Source organism: Centrocercus urophasianus, unplaced genomic scaffold (assembly GCF_019232065.1).
Source record: "Centrocercus urophasianus isolate 14NV4802_14NV808 unplaced genomic scaffold, USGS_Curo_1.0 seq_11, whole genome shotgun sequence".
NCBI classification, from domain to species: domain Eukaryota; kingdom Metazoa; phylum Chordata; class Aves; order Galliformes; family Phasianidae; genus Centrocercus; species Centrocercus urophasianus.
In genome coordinates this window covers 68,479,128-68,506,793 of record NW_024884253.1, presented here as the reverse complement: position 1 = coordinate 68,506,793, position 27,666 = coordinate 68,479,128, and the positions used below count along the sequence as shown (strand labels likewise).

Sequence of the window (27,666 nt, the reverse complement as noted above, 5' to 3'; positions counted from 1 at the left end):
AATTGACATCAGTCTTTTTAGACTGACTTTGTAGTCTACTCCACTCCATATAAGGACAAAGTGCATTTATTTCAGTGATGAGGAAAATTGGTTTACATCTTCCTGGAGATAGTAAACTGTAAGTGTAATTTGAGAGCAGAGAAGTGAATGAATCACAGGAGCTGAACACTCACCTTTTGATGTGATTTCAGCACTTTGGTGCTGGAAGAGTAGTTTACACTTGATTTTTTTAGTGTGGTTAAGCTGTCAGGAAGTATCCCCTTTTTTTGAGCAGTTCGCTTGTTTTCTGGTCACAAGATTAAAACTATATGGGTAAAGAGCTCTTCTCTCTTGTACGAAGTGAGACTGGCTAATACTGCGTGAGCTGTATAAGCAGCTACTTCACGTTGCAGACATGATCTTGGTCCTTTCTATTACATGTTTTACTGCAGTCATCACAATTCTTAAATGGACCAGCCCTGATCTGATCACAGGCAGGAGTAGGTTTACTTCCAGAGAAATGCATGCCTCTGGGTCAGGCTTCTGCCTGACTTCTCTTTGTCCCAGAGATTGACATGTCCTGAAGTAGTCATAGGCAGTTATGTACCTGAGCGCTATGCCCTGCTGAGATTATGCTGAATCATTGCTGTTAACTGTGCTATAGCACTTTAATTTAGCACCTAAATTTAATTTAGTGTTGGGAATTGCCTGCAATTAATCCCATCATACCCAATGATCATGGGAATGTAGCTTCCCAGCAATGAAATCAGCAGTCGGTACATTTTGATTGTGTAGGGCTCATGAATTTACCTCACAGTGGGTTTTTTCAGGCAGTTCTTCTTTAGAGCCCTTACTCTGAGATGTGTAAAAGCAACATAATGGTAGGCATATGGTATGTTAATAAAACTTTTTAAAATAGGTAAACATAGTACTCATGAGTACTCATACTCTGCATGCATCAGTATAGGTTAAGGTATGACCTGCTGGTGAGGAGCTCTGCAGAGAAAGACCTGAGTGTTCTGGTAGAAAGCAGGTTGGCCATGAGCCAGCATTTTGCCCTGGTGGCCAAGAAGAGCAGTGGGATCCTGGCGTGCATTTAAAAGGGTGCGCCCAGCAAGGCAAGGCAGGTGGTCCTCCCCCTCTACTCTGCCCTGATGAGGCCACTTTTAGAATGTTGAATTCAGTTCCGGGCTCCCCAGGTCAAAAAAGGCAAGGATTTCCTAGAAGGAATCCAGCAGAGGGCTACACAGGGGATAAAAGGCCTGGAGCATCTTCTGTATGTGGAAAAGGTTGAAACCTGGGACTGTTCAGTCTGGAGAAAAGAAGGCTGAGACAGGATCTCATCACTGTTTATAAATATCTTAAGTTTAGGAGTGGATGGGGTCAGGCTCTTTTTGGGAGCATGCAACAAGAGAACAAAGGAAAATGGGCAGGAACTGGAACAAGGGAAGTTCCATTTGAACACAAGGAAGAATTTTATTACTGTGAGAGTGACAGAGCACTGGAACAGGTTGCCCGGAGAGGCTGTGGAGTCTTCTCTGAAGTTATTCAAGATCCTTCTGGACCTACTGTAGGGAACCTGCTTCAACAGATATTTGAACTCAATGATCTCTAGAGATCCCTTCCAACCCCTACGATTCAGTGATTCTCTGCATTTTGCAATCAACCAAAGATAGTCTTGAGGCAGACACAGCAGGAAGTTTAATGTGGTAATAAATGTATTCTTAACTGATACCTTCGAGAACTGTTAATGCATTGAGAACATGAAAAATGGCTTGATTTGTTCAGCTACCTATTTTTTTAGTTTTTATTTGATTTCCAACACTCAAAAGTCTTCTCCAAGATAGCAGAAAAATACCTGTAGTGCTCCCGATTCTACCTCACTTACACTGTACTGTCCTCATCAGGCTAGCCCCTGAGAATCTGATGTTGCACTCTATATTGTTGTAGATATCCTTTATAAAAATACGTATATTGGATAAAATTCAGTGTCAAGCTCTTAAACATACATTTTAGTTAATAAAATATATAGCAGTGAATTTCAATTTCAAAAAATGAATTGTTTGATCACTTGATTTTGCTATCACTTATAAAGGAATAAAGCATGCCTTTTAAGCATGTGGCTTCAAAATTAAAATTGGAATGTTTAAAAAATTAATGTTGAGCAGTCATGTTGATAAACAACATTTTGACAGTTAAAGATGTTACCCTGTTTTGCTCAGAAAGAAATCAACTGCTAGTCAATGCAAGCAGCATTCTCTGGAAATGTAAGCTTTTTACCTCCTTACAACTGGAAGTGAAACTAATTTTAATGGAGGTGGTGGGATTTGTATTTTGATGTATACCAGTTGGGGAACAATTGAGATGGTGATGATAAAGGCCGATAAATGCTGGTGTATCTGGTGAGCGGTAGCAGATAAATACTCAGCTATACAATTTGCACATCTCAGGCTCATTCAAGATCTAAGATAAAACTACTATGGAGCGTATATAAAGTAAACACTATCTTTTCAGTAAGATAAGTATTTCACATTAAAATCCAGGAGCAATTCTAACATGTTCAGACAGTCATTAAAGTTTCCTAAGCATTCAACTGTGAGAGGCATTCACGTATTTTATTGACAACTTGGTAAAAGAGCAGGTAAAATGCTGACTTAAGATGTCATTTGATTAAGTCTTACCCTCAGCGAGTACTGGTGATCGACCTCCCTTGTGGCAACATACACTAGGATTGCTTTTAATAAGATGAAGAAATGTTAGGTTTTTTGGTTTGATTTCTAAAGCATCCCTCCCCTACTCTTGGTGTCAGTTCTCAGTACTGGGATATGAGGAATCAATTTTAATGAAATCCTTTTTTTTAGGGCAAGAGGAAATCACCCTGCAACTTAAATGAAAAACAGAACCTCTTCAGACATTTGAAATTGCTTTTTACTAAACTACTCGTTTTCTTTTCGCACGGGGCTTGTTAAACAAATGGTAGTCAATAATCTGCCTACGGATGGCTTTTTGTGTCTTGGATTTTCACCTTCTTTAAAATCATCCAAGCTTCAGTGCCTGCTCTGCACCCCTACGGCAGGCCCACGTCTTAATATTTTGCCTGGGAATTTAGTGGTTTTTACAGAAAGCTCTCAAGGCTTTTCAGAAGGACCTTTTTATAAGTAGCAGGACAGATGTATAGAGAGATTAAATGACATGGAAAAGATAACAATACAGTTATGCCTCCTGTTTCCTTGTCTCTTGCTGTGCTTACTCTGCATGATCTCTGCCTGACCTACAGGGTTTTTTCTTAGTTTAATTCATTGTGAGTGTATTGCTTTGCTTTTATCTCATGTCTTCAAGCCATAACTCTTTATCTTATGACTCAAAGCTGCAGGATCGAAGGGTGAAACTGAATTTCTTTCTTCTGATCTTAGGGCTCTGATGCTCTGGAAAGAGAAGGCAGAGCTAAAAATTGACAGAGCTAAATAACTGCACTAGTGAGGCCGCACCTCTAGTACTATGTCCAGTTTTGGGCCCCTCACTGCAAGAAAGAAATTGAGGCCCTGGAACGTGTTCAAAGGAGGGCAAAAAAGCTGGTGAGGGGTCTGGAACACAGGCCATATGAGGAGAGGCTGAAGGAGCTGAGAATGTTCAGCCTGGAGAAGAGGAGGCTCAGGGGAGACCTCATTGCTCTCTATAACTTCCTGAAGGGAGGTTGTAGTGAGCTGGGGGTCGGCCTCTTCTCTCGTGTCATTAGTGATAGGACCAGGGGGAATGGCTTCAAGCTATGGCAGGGGAGATTCAGGCTGGACATGAGGAAGTATTACTTTTCAGAAAGGGTGGTCAGGCACTGGAATGGACTGCCCAGGGAGGTGGTGGAGTCACCGACCCTAGGGGTGTTCAAGGAAAGACTGGATGTTGTGTTGAGGGACATGGTTTAGTAGGAGCTATTGGGAATAGGTGAACGGTTGGACTGGGTGATCTTTTAGGTCTTCTCCAACCTTGGTGATTCTATGATTCTAACTGTCAACAAAAAAATACAGGACAAACAGGAGACCACAATTTTAAAAGTGGCGAGTAATTATAGGTGAAGTAATTTGAGGTGCGTGATTTGATGGAGGTGACTTACCTACAGCCAGGCCTCTTTAGCACGGCAGCCACAACTTAGCATAGCTTCACTTTTTCTTGTGCTTTGGAACCATCTTGAACTGGATGTGTATGTACGGTCTGGAGGAAGCAGTTGATGCTTCATTAGTATGTCAAAATAAAAATAAAAATGGTTTTATAAACTCATTTAAACTCAAATTCTAATCAAGCAAGCTTTGCATAGTTGTGTTTGTAAGAAGGCGGTGTGCTGAAATAGGTATTACTGAAGTGTTTTTCTTCAAGAACTGATTTCTTAGTTTCTGTTGCTCTAAATTTATATTGAATTTTGAGAACATCTCTTCCCATGTTAAATTTCAGCAGCAGGATTCAGTGACTGATTAATATGCAGAGATCGTTTGGGTCCTGGTTCTGCTTAGTAGCAGTAAAGTAGCTTCAAAATAAAAAGTTAATTAGAACAAGGAGAGTTATTAAAAGTGTGTATGCAATTTAAAAGCTGAAGCCTACGTTTTCAGGAGAGTCTTAGGTATTTCAGAAATCTAGTCAAATTAAAATCCTCCATGAGGATTTTGCCTTTAAATCACCTTAGTGATTTTGAAAATCTCAGTCAGTGCCTTTCACTGTCCCACACAATCAGTGATAATCCTCCGCAGGTGAAATTGGCTTTATACTATTTGTAACTATTCTATTAGAAAAGTGCAAGGACACCATCACAGACAGCATGTATTTAGTCAAAATCCTTCACAAAGCCCCAGAGCACTTCAGATAACAGTTCATTTTTAACCTCCAGTATTTAGAAACAGATGAAGACAGGGGCATGTACTTTTAACATTCCGGTTAACTGTGAGGAGGTGTTTTGTGTGTATTACAATAGAGGCTACATTTCACAGCCCAGGAGCATAAAACTGATGTACACTGACATCCAGCATGCCACGGACATCCGTAGGAGGAGAACAAGGTGATTCAGAAGGTTGCTAGGCCTTTCTTCCAAAAGACCTTGTTTGCATCAAGCACTGCCGTACTTAAATACCATTGTCTACATAGTACTCATTGGCCTGTTGAAAATTAGTTTGGTATTTTCAGGCCAAGCAACAGGGAATGAAGTGCCCCTAAGACGCTCAGGTGCTACCAGCTGGCAGTCTAATTATTAAATCCCCACCAGCACACAAAGGACTAAATGAGCCTGGTGACTGATTTGTCTTCACTTCCAGTGGCTCTGTTCAATTCTGTGAGAATTGACTGGCTGCTATTAAATTGATGGAAGAGACAGTGCTCATTTTCTTTCGTAGAGCCACTCACAGAAGCAGCATCAAGGAAGCTCATACATGGAATGGGATAATAAGTAACCTGCTGGTAGCCCTCAGTGAAAGGGTTGGGACCAGGGCAGGGCTCACAAAGCAGGCAGGATGCGTGCCACTTCTACCAAGGACATTGCAAGTCCTTGAGTGCTTTGCTTCTCTGAAAGCAGCTTCAGATGCTTGCTATAGTGCAGATAGTATTTAATTCATCTTCTGTTTTACATGTGCTATCTTGTACGATATAATAGGTGTTTAATGCAGCTATGTCTGTCTCCCTTCTTCTGGCTGTCTAGAATATCCTTGGCATTTAAGATCAACCGTTATGTCAGCTCCTTTAATAAAGAATGTGCTGTGGAAATTATGCTAATTAAGCTGGAGTGTAATTATGGGCTAGAAAGATTATTTCACAGTCAGAATTGAATTGTTGTAGATAAATGTGCATTAACTTAATAGTATGCAGCTAATTAGTTTTGCTATTTACTCTTAGAAGTTGAAACAAAAAGATTTAATCAGTTACACAAAAGCTTCAGAAATGAATATATTGCAGAGCCAATGGAAAATATACTTGTGATATCTTTTTCATTATTGTTTTGCTGGAATTTTTTTCTCAGTTTTCCTATTCTGAAATTACATTGTACACAAGTAACCAATTAGCATGCTTAACATTCTTTCTTTTTAAAATATATACTGTATAAGTAACATGTATAATTTTCAGTTCAATCTGAAAATGATTACGACATTGTGGTCTCTTATGCTTTCCACAAAAGGTAAAATATTTTAGGTCTCATTATGTAGCAAACGAAGATGGAGAATTGGAAATTTAATTTACTGGGCATCTCTAACAATAGTTTGTATGTTCCTCAGCAATTTGTGCTTGATAGGCTTTAAAGGAAGATAAAGCACTTAAATACTAGAGAGATATATACTCCAAATACACTATATACCACCTTTAATATTGCAGTTGCACAGCTGTGGTAAAGTTCTGAAAAGCGAAGGTGTTTAACTGCTGTATTTTCTGAGTTCTATCTGGACCCAGTCTGAACGCTGAAAGCTTCACACAGTTATGAAACACATAATTTGTGTATTCCAAAAATCCCCACATTTGCTGTATATCTCAGATATCCATGAGTGCAAAAAGAAGGCTGCAGGATATTCTCCTTAATGTAAATTAGTATCAGCTCCTGAGAACATCTGATACAGTCATTTTGTTTGTGTATGTAAATTCACATATAGAAATTCTTTAAAATCCACATGCAAGCATATTTCTTATACGAACCTCCGAGTCAAAAAGACTCCACTTATGTGGTATAGTGAATTACAGCTGTGGTTAAAATCACAAGCAGCACAATCACAGACTGGATGATGGTGTGTCGTGAACTTCATATCTAGTGTAGTCTATGGTGGTTTGCAGTTTGATCAGCTTTCTTCATGCTCAGACAAAACTGTTATGAAACAGAAAAAAAAAAAAATCATTTTGGTAGCTTAGATAGCAATTTCTTCACTAACAAATAAATAATATCAGTTGCAATATCCTCCACAGCTTTTCCACACTGAGTTTTAATGAAACTGGGTATCAGTTTCATTTTTATCAATTTACATCAGGAGCACAAGGTCTCAAGTGAATTTGTATTTGCCATTCGATTAAAACTTTTGCATTGATGTGGACCTAAAAAAACCTCAGACTTTTCCCTCTCCCAGCTTCCTGCTGTGCAATCTGCACAGATGAAAATTTGTGAGCATCATTGTTTCTAAATTTGATATTTAAATTTGCATATTGCTGCTATTTTTCCAAATCATACAATTTTGTCCTAAGATGACTAAAATTAAGCTTCAGTAAGAAGTACTTTGTCATCAGCTTCATCCCCCCTGTGGAAATGGAAAGGGAGAGAAGTAAAAGGGAAAGGAAAGAAAAAGGAAGGGAAGGGAAAGGGGAAACCTGTACTTCTTGCAGCTGGCGTGATGTATGGCGGGGTTTCACACACCAGCTATGTTCTTCAGTCAGTTACGATCAAGGGCAATTGAATTTAGTGTATCACATGAAAAATCCCATCCAGAATATGCTTCATGGAAATAAGTACCATGTAACATGATCTCATCATTTTTTGTAGGTAATTGCACTTCCACATGCTGAGGAAAGACTCCTGATAGATTGATGTATGTATTTTCCCTTGACAAATTCTCCTTCAGGGATCTTTTCAAGATATTGATTCTGATTTATAAATGACAGATCCTTGGCAGTATCTCTCCCATTTGTTAATAAGGGTGATTGTCCTGATTCAGTAGTGTGATTATTTTGTGCAGTGGGTTTACTAGTGTTTTGCAGCTCAGCTAGAAACATCTCTGCAGAACAGCCTGCAGTCTTGTTACCCCTATAAAGGGTGGAAAAGTCCTGTCCCAGTTGCAGCATGGAAGGGTGACAATTGAAAGAGGAGCAGGCAAAGCTTGTTTTTCTGCATTTTACTGAATTAAAACTAACAAGTACATGTATGAATTGCGTGTTTTAGGCTTACTTAAAATACACAGCCTCCTTCTGCAGTCTACTCAATACCATCCATGTAAAATCACTTTTCTCTGATTTAGTTTTTGCACATTCTTTTTTAGATAAGATTGGTTTGGGTCTGGTTTTGTTACCAACACAACACTTCAGGGTAGTAGGATTCTCTGGTCTTCTAGAGCACTGGTAGTCCTGTTAGTTTTGTTTGTCCACCAATTAGCTTGTCATTCTGCTCAATTTGTACTATTGTGAAGTGTCCCTGGGTTATGCTGGGACCAAACAGACCAAAAATGTTGTCATGCTACATTGTACCCACCTAGAAATTATCCTTTCTCCTCTACTTTCCCTGCAAGTGCAACCTTTTTTTCTGATTTGGTAATCTTAAAAAGGAGAGACGTATTACATATATTGGAAGTGATGCAGACAGCTTGTTAGAAGAGAGAAAAAAATGCCCCTTCTGAACAAGTATGTTCAATGACAGTTCCTTTTTCATGTAAGCTGAGACAAAACCTGAGCTGTTGATAGAGTCAGTGAAGTCTAAGGTTGATTAAAATCGAGATTTTCTTATGTAAGACTATCTTTATCTTGAGCAATGTATATGGTGCATCATACGGGCCAGATAGAAAGAAGCTTGCGATCAGAAGTTAGCTTTGATGGCCCAGAAGGTGTCTTCTTGACCTGTGCTCCCTTGGAACACTGTCTAGATCCTATGCAATTCTGTGGCTGAGAAGCTTTTGCAGTCAGCTCACAGTGAGGCAGCATATTTGGTTCAGAGAGTTGAAAATATGCTGAGGATTTCACAGTTGCTCTTCTAACTTCTGCCACTTTTACTTTTTCTTGTGACAGAGCTTTGTAAGTGCCATCACTGCTTACCCACGTGTGACTTGAAGGTGATGATATCTTCATACTGCATTAAGAGAAGTCCCAAGAATTTCTACAGTGTTTTATGTGTAAAAAAGATGTATGACAGGAGAAATAGCAATACCATTTGAATGGCAGTACTCACTAATCATTGGATATTTTTCCTGCCATCCAACTGGTTTATATCTGAACAATTTTTTAACAGTTTGACTCTTCTGTTATTGATCCCATGAACTCTAGAACTTGACTGCCAAGAATATGCATTATCACATTGTTTTAGTGGTTTTATGTTGAGAGATTCATCTAGCTACTTTGCAGGAGACCGTTCTTTTTGTGCTTAATGAAAGCAGATATAAAGCAGCAAAGAAAAGCCATTAGTCTGTATTTCCCTTTGACAGGAAGATCAAATTCAAATGCATTTGCTATGTTGCACACTTTTCAAATTTAATGAACAAAAATAGTTCCTTCGGAAATATTGCTCAGGAGTGTAGTTGTGCAAAAGACAGTGAGAATAGTTTGTTTATTTTCTATGTCATTTATTATAATAAATTCATGTAGTTTTTCCTCTTGGCTTTCCTCACTCTTTGAGTGTTTGAGGGCAAATCAATTTGGGGCTTAAAAATTTGTATGATGTTTTGAATTACCTTCAAAATTTATTGTTTAATATTCATTGTTTAAATAGCAAAAGAATGTCTACTTTGAAGAGTTCGCTCTGCTTAGAAAGACAGGAAGTGCTGCTAAGTATTGGACAGATAAGAAGATGCTTGACCATGCATGAGCGGAGATAATGTGGGAGCTGCTGCTGCATGGTTACCAAGTAAACTAATAATGCACTCAAGAAAGGAGAAAACAAAAGAGTTTAGGATGAATACTTTCTAAAATTTCAGGTGGACACCCTTTCCCTCCACCCACAGTACAAATTATTTCTGAAGCTTGTGTTGAACTGTACATGTACTGTTTGCATTTCCCTCTTGGTATCTGCATGCATATGAAGTACCTGATTTCTGGCTTTTGTACTCCCACTTTCTTGTGTCAGACTGCAGGCAAGATGGCTGGCAGCCTTCCTAAGCTTTGTATTTGTAAAAAGGTGGAAAACATCCAATTTGGTTGTTTCTTGGTTTCCCTAAACCTTACAAAAATATGCCTTTCTGTCACACTGAGTGCTGAAGCCAGAAATCTTAATTGGGCAAAGCAGACAGAGAACACAGGTGCTGTCATGTCAGGTGTTGTGAAACTCATCGTGCTTAGTAATGTGATGTTTAAAACTTAAGAGTGAAGAGGGGTTGAGTTCGCCGGATCCTTGTAGGAACTTGTGGTTTAATGCAGCAGGTGGCTGAGCACCACACAGTTATTCACTCACTCTCCCACTTCCCTTTGGGGTGGGGAAGAGAATCAGGGGGAAAAAAAGAGTAGAACTCATGAATCAAGATAGAAGTATTTACTGAGATCGAGAAATGGAAAAGGATAATAGTTATTACAATACATATATATGAATATATGTAACAAGAGATACACGAGCAATTGCTCACCATTCCCTGATCAATGCCCTCTAGCCCCCTAAGCAGTGGAAGCTTGTGAGATGAACTTCCACCCCCTTCAAAACTCCTCCCACGTGATGTCATCTGGTATGGAATATCCCTTTAGTCAGTTTAAGTCAGCTGTCCTAATTCTGTTCCCTATCAACTCCTTGGGCCTTTCACTGCAAATGACCTTGGCTCTGTAAAGCAGTGCTTAGCAGGAACTGGAAACATTGGTCTGTTATCTAGTTTTTCTCCTAGAAACAAAACATAGCGTCATGCCAGACACTGAAGAAAATAATTCCATCTCAGCTGAAACTAAGACAGAACTTTTGGAGTGGTTATTTCAAGGGAAAAGTAGATGCTGTGGGATTGTGAGGGAGTGCTGTGTGTGCTGGTTTCCTGTCCTGCAGACAAGCACGATGTGAATTGGTGCTGATGGGGCAGTGGGGAGCTGTGCTGTGTCGCTGTCCTGTATTTAGCTGCAAAGGTGAGGTGCCCTAATGAGTACGGGTAACTGAGCAGCTGTCATCCTCCTTGCATGTCCGTAGGAAAATAAGGTGTTTGGAAAACCCATATTATCCATTAAATCAGATACAGGCAGGATTCCAAAAGCTTTTTTCCTCTGTCATTGAAATAAAGATTTAAGAAACTCTGAATGAAAACACTAGTTCTAGAAAAGGAGACAATTTTGATTTATAATATCTCAAAGGGCACTGAGAATCTGTCACGCTTCTGAGAAAGGCACCAAATCAGATGACTTTATTTTGCAAAGCAAGTTCACAGCAGAGTAAAGGCTTGACACCTTTCAGCCTGCCTGCTGTTTCCATCTCCTGTCTGCATTCCCACCTTCCTTGCCTTTGAGAGGAGCATGCCCACAGCTGGAGCAACAGTACGGCCATTGCACACAGTTTCAGTCTTGTGAGATCCTCTCCATGAAGTGTGGACTGCACAGAGACAAGTACATGTAAGCAGACCTGTCAGGGAAGGATTCATATGATGATGCAGTGCATTAAGGTACTGTGAAACCCTTCTGTAGTAGGGGGATCAGGAAAACATTATGCATTGCGTAAGGAGAAGGGGGATAAATTAGACGCCTTGATAGCTTATTTAAGTTGCTTTTTATTCAGCATTGCAGAAGCGAGCCCTGTGTTTGCAAATTGCTGCAGAGGAAGAGGTGAAACAACATTTTCAAGACTGTTTCAGTTCAACCGCCCCAAAAGAATAATGCAACTCCTTCTAAAAATAAACAAACAAAAGAAAAACAATTTTAAAATAAATAAATAAATAAATAAATATGGCAAAATCAAAGATATCCTAAAGCACCGAAGTCCCTGATTTTTCTCTGCTGTCTCCTCCGCAATCTAGAGGAGGGAGAGCATTTTATCTGCTGCACGACACAACTTTTTTCCTGAAAGCTCCCTCACTGGGAATGAAGGAATTAAATAAGATCAGTGTGCCGATAGTGTAAAAGATTATTTTGTAAAGTTTTGCAAATATATTTCAATTAAAAAGACATTTGTAAATGAAGTCAGGATGACCTTGAACAGCTAAGACTCATGCCTCTGATTTTCATGATGCTGTATTGGAGGCAGTACCACAGAGTAATAACTAATACCATGTGGGCCAGTGTCATTGGATAATCTTTACTCAACTATGATTTTTACAATCTTTTATGAAGACAGTGTTCAAGGAATCTCCAGGAAGTTCAGCTCCAGACCAGTTTGTTCTTATCTTACCTCCTCACAAGCTCACTTCTTATGTTTTTTAATTTTAAATTTTAAATCACAGGTAGTAGCGTAAAAGTAGAAGAGGGATGGATGCCTTACCAGGTGTATATAAAGCATGCTGAGGCATAGCTGCTCTTAGTAATGTGCAGTAGGGAATGCTTGCTATGGTACAAATCAGATTTAGCCCTTTGCCATATAGGAGACCTGATGTTTAGAAGTCAGCCCTGACACTTCAGGTCTGTGATTTTGTTAACAACCTGGAACAGGTCGAGCATCTCTGTCACTGCTCTGCAGGAGTTTTCTTTGTCTGCTATAGCACGTCTTTTTCGACACCACACGTGCAGACACAGATAGGTTGTGACACCAGTCTAAAAATCACATTTGCGAGGAAGCTGGGTGAGCATTGCTACTTGATTCTTCTAGGTTTGGCCACGTGGAAGCACAAGACAAGAAATTGCCAGCACCTCATAGCAGTAACAGGAAGATTCTTTCTGCAGGTTTTCAACAGGATCACCAAATATTTGTACAGCTGTTGCGCATTCAGCTGTGCTAAATTTGAAAGCTGGAGAAGAGATAAACTACATGCCTAAATAAAAACAAAGCATCTGAGGACATGTAGTCAAACGTTGACTGCTCATGGATTTTACTCTTAATATTTAAATGGCGCGTTGCCAGAATGCAAAATGTTTATTTCATTGAAACTGTTGATCCAGTGAAGTGGCAAGGTATGTCTAACACAACATACAGAAACAGGTTTCAGTATGCCTAAGTATGTAGATCCAGCCTATTAGTCAAATGAAAATCAGTAGCTGTTGAGCCGTGTGAATGTTACTGCTTCTTTCCTGTTCAAGTGCTGGCAAGCTCTGAGATCAGCTTTTCCCAAATATGAAGTGGGATTCTGCAGTGAAATGCTTCCTCCTCTTTCTGATTCAGTTTATACGATTCTTGCAGGCTTAGGGTTGTTTTTTTGGCCTGCAAATTTACAGTTGTGCACATGCTAAAAATAAATAAGCAAGCCAGCAATTAAGAGGTTATTGCAGTCATTTTTCAGTGCTGCAAAGCCATTTGGCAAGTACACTGTTCTAACAATAGCAACTCTTCCAAAAGTGTTAAGAACTCTGTTAGCAAAAGAAACAAATGGTGAAGTTTTGTGAAATTCAAAAACTGTGGGGCTGGTGAAATGTGAAAGCATACTCAGATTATATGATACGGAATGCATTTGCTTCTATCACATGAAGCACTGCAGTTATTCTTCCATACCCTTGGTAGGTTGCTGTAGCAGAGTCGTGGTGCTCATATTAATGTACAGAAGGCAAACTACAATTTCTGCTTTGTTCGATGTACACAGGATGTGGTTTTTAGGTAGGGATAAACAATAACTTAAATGTTTGGGGGTTTTGTGGAACTTGCATTTTATTCACAGAAGATAGGTTGTGGTGCATTTTCTCTGTCCTTCTGGCACTTACACATTTAGTCTTGATTATGTCATTTTCTTCAGTTCTAACTTTTCCAATAGTCTTTGTTTTTTCTTTTTGAAAAGCCAGACCAGCAGTACAGTTAGGTCTCTGCTGATATGTGTTCACTGCTGCCTTAAGGGATGCAGGCCTAAACCCAGCATTATTGCATTCTGTGGATGTATGTTGTTCATATCAGCATGGGGCTGAAGATGATCAGTGGCTTGTTGTTGCACACCCGTTTAGCCAAATTAGACTAGAAGTCAAAGAAGGCAGTGTGGATTTTGTGCATGTTCTAAAGTGAGTCTAATGGAGATTGTTGTTTTTATATTTTCTTCCTAAAACTGCGTGCTAAATCTCATCCAATTCCCACGTTCCATTTTCAGAAATGCTAGTAGCAAATACAGTAGCTCTGCCTCCTCTTAAATTGTAGCAGATCATTCAGATCAGGCTTGCAATATGCAGTAATGATAAAAATAAAAAACAACTATGTGTGTATAGCTGTATTTGGATATGGAGAGGTATGCTTTAAAAAGGGAAAATATTATAAGGAAAGTTTTCAGAGAACCATTCCTGATAAATGAAGTATGTTCACTTATGTTTTAGAATTAGAAGAGTTCAGTTGAAAGGGACCTACAAAGACCATCTAGTACAACTGCCTGAGCACTTCAGGGGGAATCAAAAGTTAAAACATATTAATGAGAGCATTATTGAAATGCCTCTTGAAGCAAGTATCATAAAATCCAACAGTCTTACCTAAGAACAGCAGAAAGAAAATGAGGGAACAACCTGTTAGATAGCTTCTTCATATCTGTATCACATTCCTTTTTGGTACATTATCTTTAAATGCTTTTTTTCTTTTTTATCAGTTAAGTTTAACAGCTTGTCTGTACTCTTTTTAAATGTACCGAGATAAAATCCTTAGAGATTCCTGTAGCATTGGTATATTCCCTTCAAAATGGTTTTAATTGAAGAATATGTCTCCTCTTGAGTAAGAGATGTAGTTCTTTCTTTGATCCTCTTTTGACTCTTGATGATTTCTCTTTGTGTTTGATTCTGTAAGGTTCATGTAATTTGTTTTCTCCTAGTGCAACCGAAAATACATTCTCAGAGCTCTTCTTTCAGAGATGAGGCGAATGAGACTTTCAGGCTTTATTTATTGAAATTTTGAGGAAAAAATGAAAAAAAGAAATGCAGAGGTATATCTCTAATGCAGCAAAAATCTTGTAGGCTAGGATTAGCAATGCTGCTTTATATGTTTCGTACATGGTACCCTCTCCTTTACCAGTCTGTAAGCCTGTTTTACATACGTATGTGCTTATTAAGGCAGGCAGGTACATAAAGATAAGTCTGGTGTAAGCATACAATTTCATAATGAATATGTTTACAAATCGTGCATTCTCTGTCTTTCGTAAGTGCTTGGTGGTAGTTAAGTCGTTGCCAAACATAGGGTTCTTCATAGCAGGCATCTTCGCATCACTGCCTTTGGGGAATGATGCTGAGACTGGAATAGCTCTGGATGTCAGTGCTTGCATATGCCAACTGCTCGATCAGATGCAAATATTCTGCTCCAGTAATGTAAATTAGAAATAAGAATCCAAGCTCTCGTCAAATTTTCTGTGGCCAATGGATGAATAATATCTGATGCCATCACACCTGCTTCTCAGATTTCTTTGTAAGGGTTCCAATTTTGGTGTCCCTATGTTCTCAAACTTTGTAGGATTTTTAAAGTCAGTGCTTACACAGGTGTAACAGGGCTTTGGTGTTGCATTTCTGTGTGTAATCAGAATCTGTGGTAAAAGAAGAAAAAAAAAAAGCCTTGCAAAGTTTAAGCAAATAGTCAGATGCTGTACATATCCTGTACTCAGCATCACCTTTATGTGAAACCATTAGACAATAGACAGTAGACAATACAGTCAACTGTGTTACTAACAGTCTCTCCTAAATCTGTCTTTCCTTTTTCTTTCTGACATGTAGGTGTGCTGTGGAGCAGGAATTGGTTTCAAGTGGTATCCTCATGTTGATCTGGATTTCTTACTAGTGCTGTTTATACTGCTCCGTTTCCGAATCAATATATCTCACACCCAACTCTCAGTTGATTCTCTTCAGTTAACCCTGGATAAAATGTAGCCTATTGTATGTAATTTACTCAGTGTTCCCTTTTGCTTCATCTTTTGACAGCAGACTACTGCAATACATGGATCATTTACATTAGTCATCACTTCCAGCTAAAAGCTTTTGAAGGATTCAAGATGAGATCAATCTTACATTCCTAGAGCAAAGTTCCTGTCAAAGAAGCAAGGTGGTAGGAACACTGGCATGCTTTCACCAGTTCCCTCAAATAATGATATTTCCTAGAGAAAATTAACTTCTATGGTCTCTTGAACTGCCTGAAGTGCACTGCAAATGCCGCTTTCCAGACAAAGCTGTCAAGTTGTAACACAGCTGTAATTTTCTTGAGGAAAAGCTACACCACCACCAGAAGCCTTTAGCTGCCCATAGCTGCATAGAGGTTGCATTCCCAGGGAAACACGGGCAGTAGCAGAAGGTCTTCAATGCATATTCTAGCGTACTGTTCATTTTTTGATTGACTGCACTGATAATTTGATAGAATTCTCAAAAAATTGCACACCACACATCTCTGATTTACTCCAACCTTCTGACTTTTTTCACCATCTATGTGCATTTCCTCTCTCACCTTTCATAAGCAGTTGGTAAATGACAAATAGCTAGGTAGTGTTTCTTTAGGCTACTCCCTGCAGTTTCAAATTTTCCATAATTCTGCTATAATATTTTTACTAGGGGTTGGATTCTCATTTGTTGCCAATTGAACTAGTTTCCGTGTGGCACAGTATCAGATATTTCACAGAAATAGAGATGGATCTGATCTTCTTTTTCTTTTTCCCTTCCTTTAATCTGACTCTAATCATCAGGTATTGACTGTAATATTGCTTTTCACTGTAGTCAGTAAATGATGTTTTGCTATTTAATTTTACTTATCTTTCTGTGATATAACCTAGCTTATTCTAACTTTTGACTTCCACAGTCTATTTTCTTATCCCTAGCAGTTTGTCTCTTAGTTTATTTCAGCTCTCCATTTTAATGAGCTTTGTGTATGCATGAGGCCATGGCCTGGAAGCTCCTCACATCTATGCAAAACATTCCAGGTATTTTTTTACCTTTGTCTTTGAGAAATTCCAGTCCTTCCTTCCCAAGGCCTCTGTCCGGTTGACTTTAAGTAGCCTTCCTAACTTTTCATAGTTAAGGAGAATTTAGAAATATATATGTTTTTTTCTCAAAGTAAATTTTGTTATTAGAGCTGCAGACCTGCTTTTCTAAAAACTCTCCATCTCTAGCTCTCTTCTTCCTACTCAGAATGTTAAAAAGAAAACAATTGAAAAGTATAAACTCCCAGAAGTTACTCTTCCTTGCCCTGAAGGCTGCTATAATACTGCAATTATTCAAGCGCCCTTAACTGTTGACAGAAATTTTTGTTTGTTCTAAATAGCTACCATCATTCATTTAGAAACTACTTAAAATATAATAATTTTAAGAGACCATCTGCCTGAAATGACAATGCATATTGCAGCTAAATTTTTTTAACTTCTTTTCCGCTTTGTTCATTCTCTTTCCTATAACTGATAATATGATCTGTTGATAATGAGTTCTGTGTTAAAAGTTTATTTTCTGAATTAATTTTCCACTTAAGTCCATTGTGCACACAAACATTCAGACAAATGTTTATTTATCATCAGATTGTCTGCTGGAAGATGAGAGAAAAAAAAGTGGGCACAGCCTTGTTTTCATATGTGCATACCTACCATGTAAAATCTGCAGGTTCATTAGATGAGTTAACTGGGCCAATGATTAAGGGACCTTTTCCTTTTGCCCTTCATTGCCTCCTCTGTCCTTTTTGGAGACAATTTGCTGTTAGAAGTTTCAGCATTTCAAAGTATAGTTACTTAGTTTAAAGCAAAAGCTTTTGAATGTTCCCACTCCTTGTCTTGTCTTACAAGCTGTTTTTGTCTAATAGAATCATACCATAGAATCATAGAATGGCCTGGGTTGAAAAGGACCACAATGATCACCTAGTTTCAACCCCTCTGCTATGTGCAGGGTCTCCAACCACCAGACCAGGCTGCCCAGAGCCACATCCAGCCTGGCCTTGAATGCCTCCAGGGATGGGGCATCCACAGCCTCTATGAGTAACCTGTTCCAGTGCATCACCACCCTCTGAGTGAAAAACTTCCTCCTAAAATGCCAACACCCACTGTTAAGATCTAGGAATCTAAACAAGAATAAATTAGAAGATGAGCTGGAATAATGAATTTCTCATCAGGGTTTGGATTTTTCATGTTTTATTTTTATGTAAAAATAATTTGTGAATGATATCTTTGGTTGAGAGCCATATATGTAGACTGACGTGGTTGAAGAACTTGTTAATGTGCTACTGCCTAGGTATCATCCTAACTGTGAAAAGCATGCATAAGAGGAAGCCAACACATCAAGTAACACTGGTTCTGTCACTCACCTCTGTAGGCAATGAAAAAGAGCCATCCAATGAAGTATTCAAGCTGATGGGCTGCCTGTCCTTCCAAGCACCAGCTCAGTTTCTAAACCCCTTCAGTGAAGGCAGCTCAAGTCTCACAGCATTGTGAGGCAGTATTTCAGTGAGAACTGGGTCAGGTTGTTCACCTCAAGAAGATGACCCTTTTTATATTACATAGGTATTCTCTGTGTCATTTCTGTGATTTGTTTATGTATATTGTCTCTCTCTTTATATATACATATGGATTGTTTAGTCCATAGCTGTTGTCCTTATCCTACTATTAGCTACCAAGGTTTCTGTGCTTCCCTGATACCTTTTACAGTGTTCTGCACTTCAAAAATACCAGTTCAGTACCAGATTCAGATCTTTCTGAATCTATGTAACAGGTCTCCTTGAGAAGTTTCCCAACAGTCTGTGTTGTCCAAGGGTTCACTGGAAATACCTACACATAATGTATTGCATTACAAATCTGTGGTTTTTTTGGTTTTTTTGTTTTGTTTTTTTTATATATTAAACAGTTGATGTGAAATTTAATACTCACATCTTAACATTAATTTTGTCAGAACAGAAATAGCAGATAAAATTCTATGCTTATTTTTCTACATCTCCTACTTATATTCTAGATCTTTTTATAGAGATCTGAATAATAATAACTCTCAGTCTAGCAAGCATCCTGTGTGAGAGAAGAACAGACAATACCTGTTCCATAGCAATCCACTGTCACTGTAAAATGAGTCTTGTTTCAATGAAATGTCTCAGAGATCTGTAATATTTGAAGAGTGAGATGCCTGAATTTACTTGAGACAGCCTGTGAAGTTGCCTACTCTAAGTTTTATTCAAATAGGTCAATTCCCCCAGGGATGTGCACTTGGCCTCAGCCCAGCAGAATCCTCATAATTCAGGAAGGAAACTAATGATAACAAATATTTTTTTCAAAGAGACAGACTTTGCAACAGTTCTTGTATTGTATGAACCCCTCAAGTGATTACGGTAACTGCAGTGAAGAACCTGCAGTCATTTTCACAAGTTTATGGGGCTTGACCCTTTGCCCTAATTTTACATACCTAACCTCTGCATACCTGAATGGGGTATGTAATCTTCATGGTGGCTCCACTGGATAGAAATAAACAACATGAAACAGTAAAAACAGTGCTGCTTGCACTGAATTAAACCCCAGTGAGGATCTTGTGTGCCTTTCATGAAGATGCAAGAGATTAGGGTTCCCAAGTGCTCTAAGTAGAGACCCCAGCTGAATGCTGAGGTTGAAGTGGCGTCGTATCTCCCATTCCATCTTAAAGGGCAAATGGGACCAATATTTCTAAGGCCTAAGAACCATATTCCTGTATTACCTTGTACAATAGCACTAGATGAAAGATGATGAAAAATATTTGTATGACACAAAAGCAGCGTGCCTGGTTGCCAGGAAGGCCACTTGCATCCTGGCACAACTGTATCAGAAATAGTGCTGCCAGCAGGAGCAGGGAGACGGGTAATCATCCCCCTGTACAAAGCTCTGGTGAGGCCACACCTCGAGTACTGTATTCTGTTTGGGGGTCCTCCCTACAAGAAAGACATTGAGGCACTGCAATGTATCCAAAGATGGGCAGTGAAGCTGGTCAGGGGTCTGGAGCACAAGCATTATGAGAAATGGATGAGGGAACTGGGATTGTTCAGTCTGGAGAAAAGGAGGCTCAGATGAGATCTTACCACTCTCTCTAACTGTGTAAATGGAGGTTGTGGCCAGGTGGAGATTGGCCTTTTCTCCTACATAACTAGCATGGGAGACAAGAGGGAACGGCCTCAAGCCATGCTAGGGAGATTCAGATTGGATATTAAGAAAAATTTCTTCTCAAAAGAGTGATCAGGCTCTGGAACAAGCTACTCAGGGAGGCGTCTGAGCTACTGTCCATGGAGGTGTTCAAGAAACATTTAGATGCTGTACTGGGGGGCAGGGAATAGTGGGGAAATATTGGCAGTAGGTGGATGGTTAGACTGAGTCATCTTGGAGGTCTTTTCCAGCCTTGGTGATTCTGTGATTCTAAAGCACAGAGGAATTCAGCTGTCTCATGCAGAGTGGCTGCATGGATTTTGGGACACAAAGGCAAAAGCCGTTTTGATGGCTGCCTTTAGCTGTAGACACAGTGGAAAAAATGATGTAAGTGACAGATTGATTTTGAGTTCTGGAAACAGCAGAATACCTGCTGGTGCTTGTTCACCACACTTGTAATCAATTGTTTCACTCAGTGCTAATGGTGTATCATGCTTCATAGCAATAAAAGACAGTGCATGTGCTGAGTTGTTGTTATTTGCCTATCATCTGCTTTAGACTGAGTATTACTAATGAAGATTTAAAAGTAATCAGATGCATAACCATGTATTGTGTATGGTATAACTGTAATATATGTAAAATTATGTAATTGTATGTATTATACGATGTATCATATAAATTTTTACCATTAAGCTTGAGCTATATCTGAAAACAACAAATCAAAAGACAAAATAGGTAATCACTAATTATATGAGATAGTAATTTTTATAAAGTAAAAGACTTCCTGACAAAATTTCTTAGCAAACCATTCAGAATTATGATTCTAGTACTCTATACTTGGATTTTAATAGAGGCTGTATAATGGTGTGGATTATTCTGTTCTTATATGATGTTTTATTTAAGGAACTTCAGCATGTAGAGACAATTCCATGAAGTTATTTACTCTAGCTATGATTTATTTAACTTTTTTCATACTAGTACTATTTAGAGCAGAAAATCCTTTCATATATGATTAAATGTGCACTTTAAAAATAGTGGAAAGTAAAACTTAGATATGTTTTTCATCTTAGTTGGCCAAACTGTTGCTACATATATCCATCCACTAGTAGAAGAATTCTTGTTGAGTCTTTCTTATTTGTTTTCTCACAGAGAGTTTGGATGGCGAGATCCAGAGCTTCCAGAAGTTATACAGATGTTACAGCATCAATTTCCATCAGTACAGTCCAATGCTGCAGCCTACTTACAGCACCTCTGTTTTGGAGACAATAAAATAAAAGCAGAGGTAAAATTTATAATTACCTAATTTTCAACTGTGATGCTGTCTGCAATTTATCAGCAAAATTATTTATATGTGCTTTAAAAAGAGTTACAAGAGAAATTATGCATGCATGTGTGGAGCAATTTCAGTCAAACTTTTACTTTATACATTTGTTATTGATATAGAAAGAAACACTGTGGAGAATACTGTTGTCACTCATTTGGATGGCTATTTTTTTTTTTTGTTTGTTTTGAGTATTTTAATTGATTCTATACCATTAAATGCTGTATCAGTAGGTGTTAATAGTAGAGTCTTGATCTCACTGAAGCATTTCCTGAGAATTTTCAGAGAGAAAAGTTTGGACTCTAAATATAGACACAGAAAATGAAAATTAAATGAAATTATTCTAAATCAAAGCCTGCTTTAATGTATAATTGTGGGTTAAGAGATTAGCTTGAACTGTGATAGTTGATCTATGATCTTGAAATTTAGAGCAGATTGTACCTAGAATGCAGTTCCGAAAGGAGCATAGACTTTGTTCAGTTCCTGCAGTTGTTCTGTTCTTCTCACTTGCTTGTTCCCTGTGGTCACTGGGACCAGTTAAGCTTTTGGCATAAGTTAAAACAGAAGGAAGGCAGCACTGAGGTATCTGACAGGCACGCAGTAGTCAATTAAAATTGAATGTGTGAAGCTGTTACCAGCCCCAGCTGGCTCCCTGGCCCTCTCAGAGATACTGCTAATCACGGAGATGTGATGTGCACATAAATCTGTGCCTGTATTGGCATCCCTTAGCCTAGCACGCAAAGGTAAACTGAGATCAAGATCTGCTATTGCTTGTTTGTTTGAGCTGTGAAGGGATCCTGGCTTGTTTGCCTTCATTACTGTCTCTTACAGCACACCCTAGCAGCTTTCCCTTCAGGGATTTTTCACACTGAGAAAATTCCTAAGTGAGTAGCTAAGCTTGCAGCCTGTTGGCATTGCCAGAACTGCAGTAGGGAGATGTACTGGGTGCATTCCCCAAACAGAATGATAAAAAATGTAGAAAAGAGATTTCTGTTACAGGTGATGCTGAAAGTTCCAGCTGCACATTCTCCTCGTAGTCTTTTCTCTCATCCCGATTTCACTGATCAGTTTCAGTAAAATAATTGATAAGTCTGTGAGAAAAGTAGTTAAATATTCAAAACAGTTTATTCATTGTGCAATCTGTGCTTGCTCCTGTTACCATAGATTAAGAGCCACTAGATAGTTTCATATTTGGGGGAAGGACATGGTTTGATTTTTGTTGTTAACCATTCAAGAAAAATATCCTTTAGAAGACTGGCTATTGTTGATGTATTGCATATTATTAGGACATCAGCCTTTGTAAACTTCAGATTCGTGAGCTGGGAGAGCAAGGTTATGGCAGCATCAAAGAGTATAGCATAAGGCAGCCTTCTGCAGCGCTTCTCTGAAAAAGGACAGCAGGTAAAATGAGGATTTCCCCCTTTTTCTTTTTTGCTGCTTTGTTCCTCACACCGTAACAGGTAAACTGTCTTTGGAAAAGAAGCCACAATATTTTTTCATCCGTTCTCCTGAGAATATGCATTCAAACTTTTGTTAATATAGGTTTTTATAAGACAAAAATCAAGGTGTGTTTTGACTCTTCTAATGCTTTGTGAAGCTTCTAAACAAAAGCTTGGAATGCTAGGAAACTCTTCCCATCTATTTGTCTATTTGCCTGTTGTTTTTAAGCATAAGTATTTTGTGTTTGTGCCATGATTCAGCCACGTACTTAAACGGTTTGTGTGTGTGTTTCTTGGGATCAGCTACCCAAAAGGGTCAGATGTCTCCTCAGAATCTGCTTAGGTTCTCCTCTGAGCTGGAATTTTTTAGGAGCCTTTTGCATTAGGAGACCAAAATTCAGTTAATAAGGGGATGTTACACCAGATCTCAACCCCCCAAACTGGCCAGATTCATACTACTTTCCTCCAGCCAGAAGAATTTGAGTGGTGCTGCTAAACTTCACTGGGAAAAAGCATGGCCTGCCTGTTAAGGATATGTCTGAATTACGTGCTGAAGGAAGATGTAAGTAATAGAAGCTGTTATCAAAATACGCCCTACTGCAAGGTGTTTGTGTTGCAGTTGGGTGTTGTGGCCAGTTCTCCCCTGTCTAAAGCTGCCCACATTTCATACTTGATTCCTTCTGCTGGAAAGGCAGCATTCTTGTTATACTGCCCACAGTCACAGGGAAACATGCTGCAGGGATACAGCTGAGACACACAGGTGAAAAATTCCAATTCTTTTGAGACACAGAAAACTATGCTCTTTCACTAAATAGCAGCATAGCAAATAACTTAGGCTAAAGAAGGAAAACTGCCTTGATGGCCTTTCAAACTTTGGAGAAAGGCCAGACACAGGAATGTGCACATTAAGAAAACTACCTGTGTTTTGTACTCCTGACAAGCACCAAGGGAAAGCAAATTGTCTGAATCCAGTAGTTAAGTGTTAATGTATAACGTGCCCTTGAAGCATCACCACGTGCACACACAGAATGGCTAATGTTATGCAACAATTCAGCTCATTCTAATGGTCACATGGAATTTGAAATGTAATTTGGCTGTTAAAGTTTCAACTCTGGAGGTTAACTTAGGAAGAAAACAGTTCTCTATACTTATCGCTAATGAGTATCAAGTTGCCATACTGTAACGAATGGCTACTTTATCCTGGATTTCTGAAAATAACCAGTTTGAAATAAATTCACTATTTTTTTAAGCATGATTTATGCTACATTGTCTACAGAAATATGATTAATGATTTTCATTGGAACTCGACCATTCTTTTGTTCTTGCAGTTTTGGTTTCATGTAGTGATAGAATTGTCCTACTTCTTAGGAGACTTTGCTGGAACTTGCTAATAAACTTATCCCCACGTGCATGGTGGGACTGAGGCCTTCCTACTCTCTTTGAGTAGAACAGCATCAATTAAATCAGGCAAATAGAAAACAGTAACTATGACTATGTGCATTTCTGAAATTCCTAGCACCAATCAAGATTTTCTCTTCCAAAATATTTTATTTTCTGTTGCTGAAGTGTGGAAAATTATTCCCTGCTTCTTCTCTGCCCTTGACAATAAAAGGAAGTGGAAATACTCAGTTGAAGTCAACTATCAAAACGAAATGCTGTAAAAAACTCCTTAAGTATAGCTAGGGAAAAGAGAGAGCTTTTATGCCTGATTTTGATTGTGTTCTGTTAAGTGTTCTTTCTAAACCATGTGTGATCTCATACTTTCTTCTGAATTTGGTGATATATCGATCTAATTGTACATTTATTGCTGCATGAATGTTAAAGCGTGGTTCATTCTTTTATGCAGCAGCTCTCTCAGAGCCAAAAGATCTGCAAATGCTCTTCTCTATCTTAGAGAATGTTCAAACAAAGTTGGAAAGCTGCTTTGGTGAAGATACTCCAGTCTGGCTACAGAAGTGTCTGAAGTCATTTACTTTTACCCAGAAGAACTTTCAGAGAGAATTAGATGTTTCTAGTGGAATTTTCATTTTATCTTTCAGTATGCTAGTACTATTTAAACGTAGTAAGTGGTGGCATTTGGAAAAGGAGGTGTTGTTATTGCTTGAAGATGTTGCTGCTCAATTCTGCTCAAAACAGTTCAGTGCCAGTCTTAATTTAAAAGCACAATTGCAGCTGATGGTCTTACCTGAATTTTATCCTCAAATGCTGCTACTGAACCTGCTCAAGTATTGTGGTCTGAAAGGTGACCACTGCAACTGTTGTCCACAGCACTTCAAGTGTTCTAATTGTATGCCCAGTGCTTGCTGCTTAAGTGGTGCAACAGTCATTGAAGAACTTTGATTATTTGTGCTACTGTCCAATAGCTTAATTTTTCTTCTCCTGTTAACCAGCCACCAACCAGTCCTAGTCGTGTGAAAGGGGACATAGGAAGGCAGAAAGCTAAAGATTGCGAGTATTGTGAGGCAGCTCATTGTATATCATAATTATGTGGGCACAGTTATGAAATTCAGAATTTCAGAATACCTTAGAGATTTATTACATAAATTAGGCTTTCATTGATAGCAGTGAAGAAATGCGACTAGAAGAAAAAAGGAAAGGAGGAAAGCGGTTTTGATCAGATATTTGAAGGCAACTGCAGAGTTGGTCAGGCAAGAATACAGGAAGGGTCTTTCTCATGGCATTTTCTCCTTAAGAGAGGCCTTTTACACCAACAATGGTGAGACTGTGTGCAGAGCCAGAGCAGCTAGCCCTGGATGCCAAAAAGGAACAAACATGGAATATAGGAACAGAGAAGCATTTTAACACAGTCAGCAGAGAACATTTCTTTAAAAGAGCACGTTCTATTAAACACAAGATTCATTCTTCTACTGCAATTTTTCTTCCTGTAATGACAGCTTACTCCTTTGTATGAGGTCACCATATAAAAGGATTGATTTGTGCAGTTTCACACTCCAGCACCATTCTGCTCTCATGGCAAGTGGCAACCTGCCATCAGCTGCGAAGGTGTAACAGGTCACTCAGGGTTTTCGGCACCAGTGACTCCTTTCTGCAAGCTAGGAAATTAATTTCAGCCATCAAAGCCACAGCACTAGTAAGTTCTTATCTAAGGAAAATTGTGCAAAGATGCCAAGTAAAAAACAGTAACTGCTGAACTGTCCTGCCTGAAGCCTTCCCTTGAATCCTTAATAAATCTTGCTGTGTTGGACAGTTTCCTCTCTATCTTGTGTATTCACTTCACACCATATTAGAAGTAGCAATCTAGCTGTTACTGCATGGAGTTCGAAAACTGAGTGACTTCATGCTGAAAGTGTTCGTTTTCCCTTTTGTTCAAAACCATGATTCATATTCATTTTGTCATTAATCTGAAAAATGTTTCTTCGTCTTCCGTGAGTGCTTCAGAATATGCCCAGAACCTTTTCAACTAGGCACCACTGTTCTTTCATGTCATTTAGTTTGCATAAACTTGTAAATCCTCATTATTTTATGTTAACGTTGCTGTTGATTATTGTTTGTGAGGGCTTGATAAATTTGTATATTTTTTTCATTCTCTATACGATAGCCCATTTGATTGAAACGCACGATGAACATAAACAGTACACGAAAAACTTACTCAGTATCTTCCAGGATATATTTTCTTATCTCCTATGTATCTGTACCTAATTGCAGTGTTGTAGTACCTTTGATATCACCTATACTACCACTAGATCCATGATTGTCGAGGATACCTATGTGCCTTTCTCTAGAAGGGCTTTGTCATGCATAGTAGTGCATGTGCAATTATGGTCCATCTGATGGGGCTTTTAAACTTGCTAGCTAACAACTGACAGAATGCTTCACTCCGCACAGCATTTGAAGGATCAAGAAGAGATGTCTGAGGTACTTTTCATGTCCTTAAATGATATCTTGAGTTTATTTCTGTATTCTTCTGCAAAATTTCTTTATGTTTTCTTAAGGAGTCCCAGGGAAAAAATAGTATGTTTTTTTTCATGTGCAATTTGTTTTTGCCTTCCAATAATCCTCCCTTTTTTCCCCTGAGATCTCTTCAATTAAAGGCTGGAATTTGGCTTGTCCAGTGATGATACTGTCAGGTTTCCATTAGAGATGCTATGTAAACTCCTTTAATCTCTGGATGGACGATGGTGGAGACATTTAAATTAATTTAAATGAAAATAGTATCTCAAAGGTAAAAATAATGAAAAGTAATGAAAAGTCACAAGAGACTCTAAAACATTTTGCTGAGAGTGCATTTTAACTCAGACAATAATAGTGTGCTTTTAGAGAAAGCAGACTTCCCTCTTTGGGTCTAAACATTTTATTAGTACTTGATAACCATAATTTTCATGTTAAAAATCTGTAAGGGTAAAATCTCAGTTTAAGAAAAATTTCCTAAGTACTTTTTCAAGGTATTTACCATTTTTGTGATGAATGTTTATGTGAAGGAGTGCTTGCCTGCGTGTTGTTCACAATATAAGTGCTGACACATTCATACTTTTTATAGAATCATAGAAAATAGAATGCTTTGTGTTGGAAGGGACCTTTAAGATCACCTAGTTCCAGCCCCCCTGAGGAACACCACTCATCACCAGTCTCCTCTTGAACACAGCTGTTAACCACAACTCTGACTGTGACCATCCAGCCAATTCTTTATCCAGAGAGTGGTCCATCCATCACATCATTTTATTTTTTTTCCAATTTGGTGACCAGGATGTCATGTGGGACAGTGTCAAACACTTTGCACAAGTCCAGATAGATTACCATATGGAATACGCTTTGCACATAACTCCCATCACTTTGAGCAGTCATTTTCACCTGTGCAAGAAAATTTCCAAAAATGCCCTTCAAATAACTCTTTCTGCTTAGTTTTTACTGGTGTGAGTTGCTGTTGTCAAATAAAGAATCACCTAGTGAAGCACCCATAAACAATCTTTCTGTGAGTTTAAAAGTTTTCTGTATAATGCTTGATTGCTGATGATTTTTCGAGATTACTTTCTGGTTCTTCTTTACCTTTAGTCTGTTTTTCAGAAAGTTAATCAGTAGATCTTGTGAGATCCTGTGAAGTTTTTCAGTATAGTTTGTTTTTAAAATTAAAATGTCCGTATACAAAATGTTCTGTTATTGCTTTTTTTTTTTAAGCTCTCCAAGTAATTTTGGCAGTGACCTCCTTTGCCGTTGA

The 27,666-nt window shown here is 38.6% G+C and overlaps 1 protein-coding gene across 3 annotated transcripts in view; it reads left to right on the top strand.

Moving 5' to 3' along the window:
* Positions 1 to 27,666, top strand: part of CTNND2 (catenin delta 2) — a 507,709-nt gene that overhangs the window by 327,798 nt on the left and 152,245 nt on the right. For all 3 annotated transcript variants that reach the window (XM_042838959.1, XM_042838975.1, XM_042838967.1), the window contains exon 9: positions 20,883 to 21,015. In XM_042838959.1, the coding sequence (XP_042694893.1) occupies positions 20,883 to 21,015 (133 nt within the window). The remainder of the gene's footprint in view (positions 1 to 20,882; positions 21,016 to 27,666) is intronic.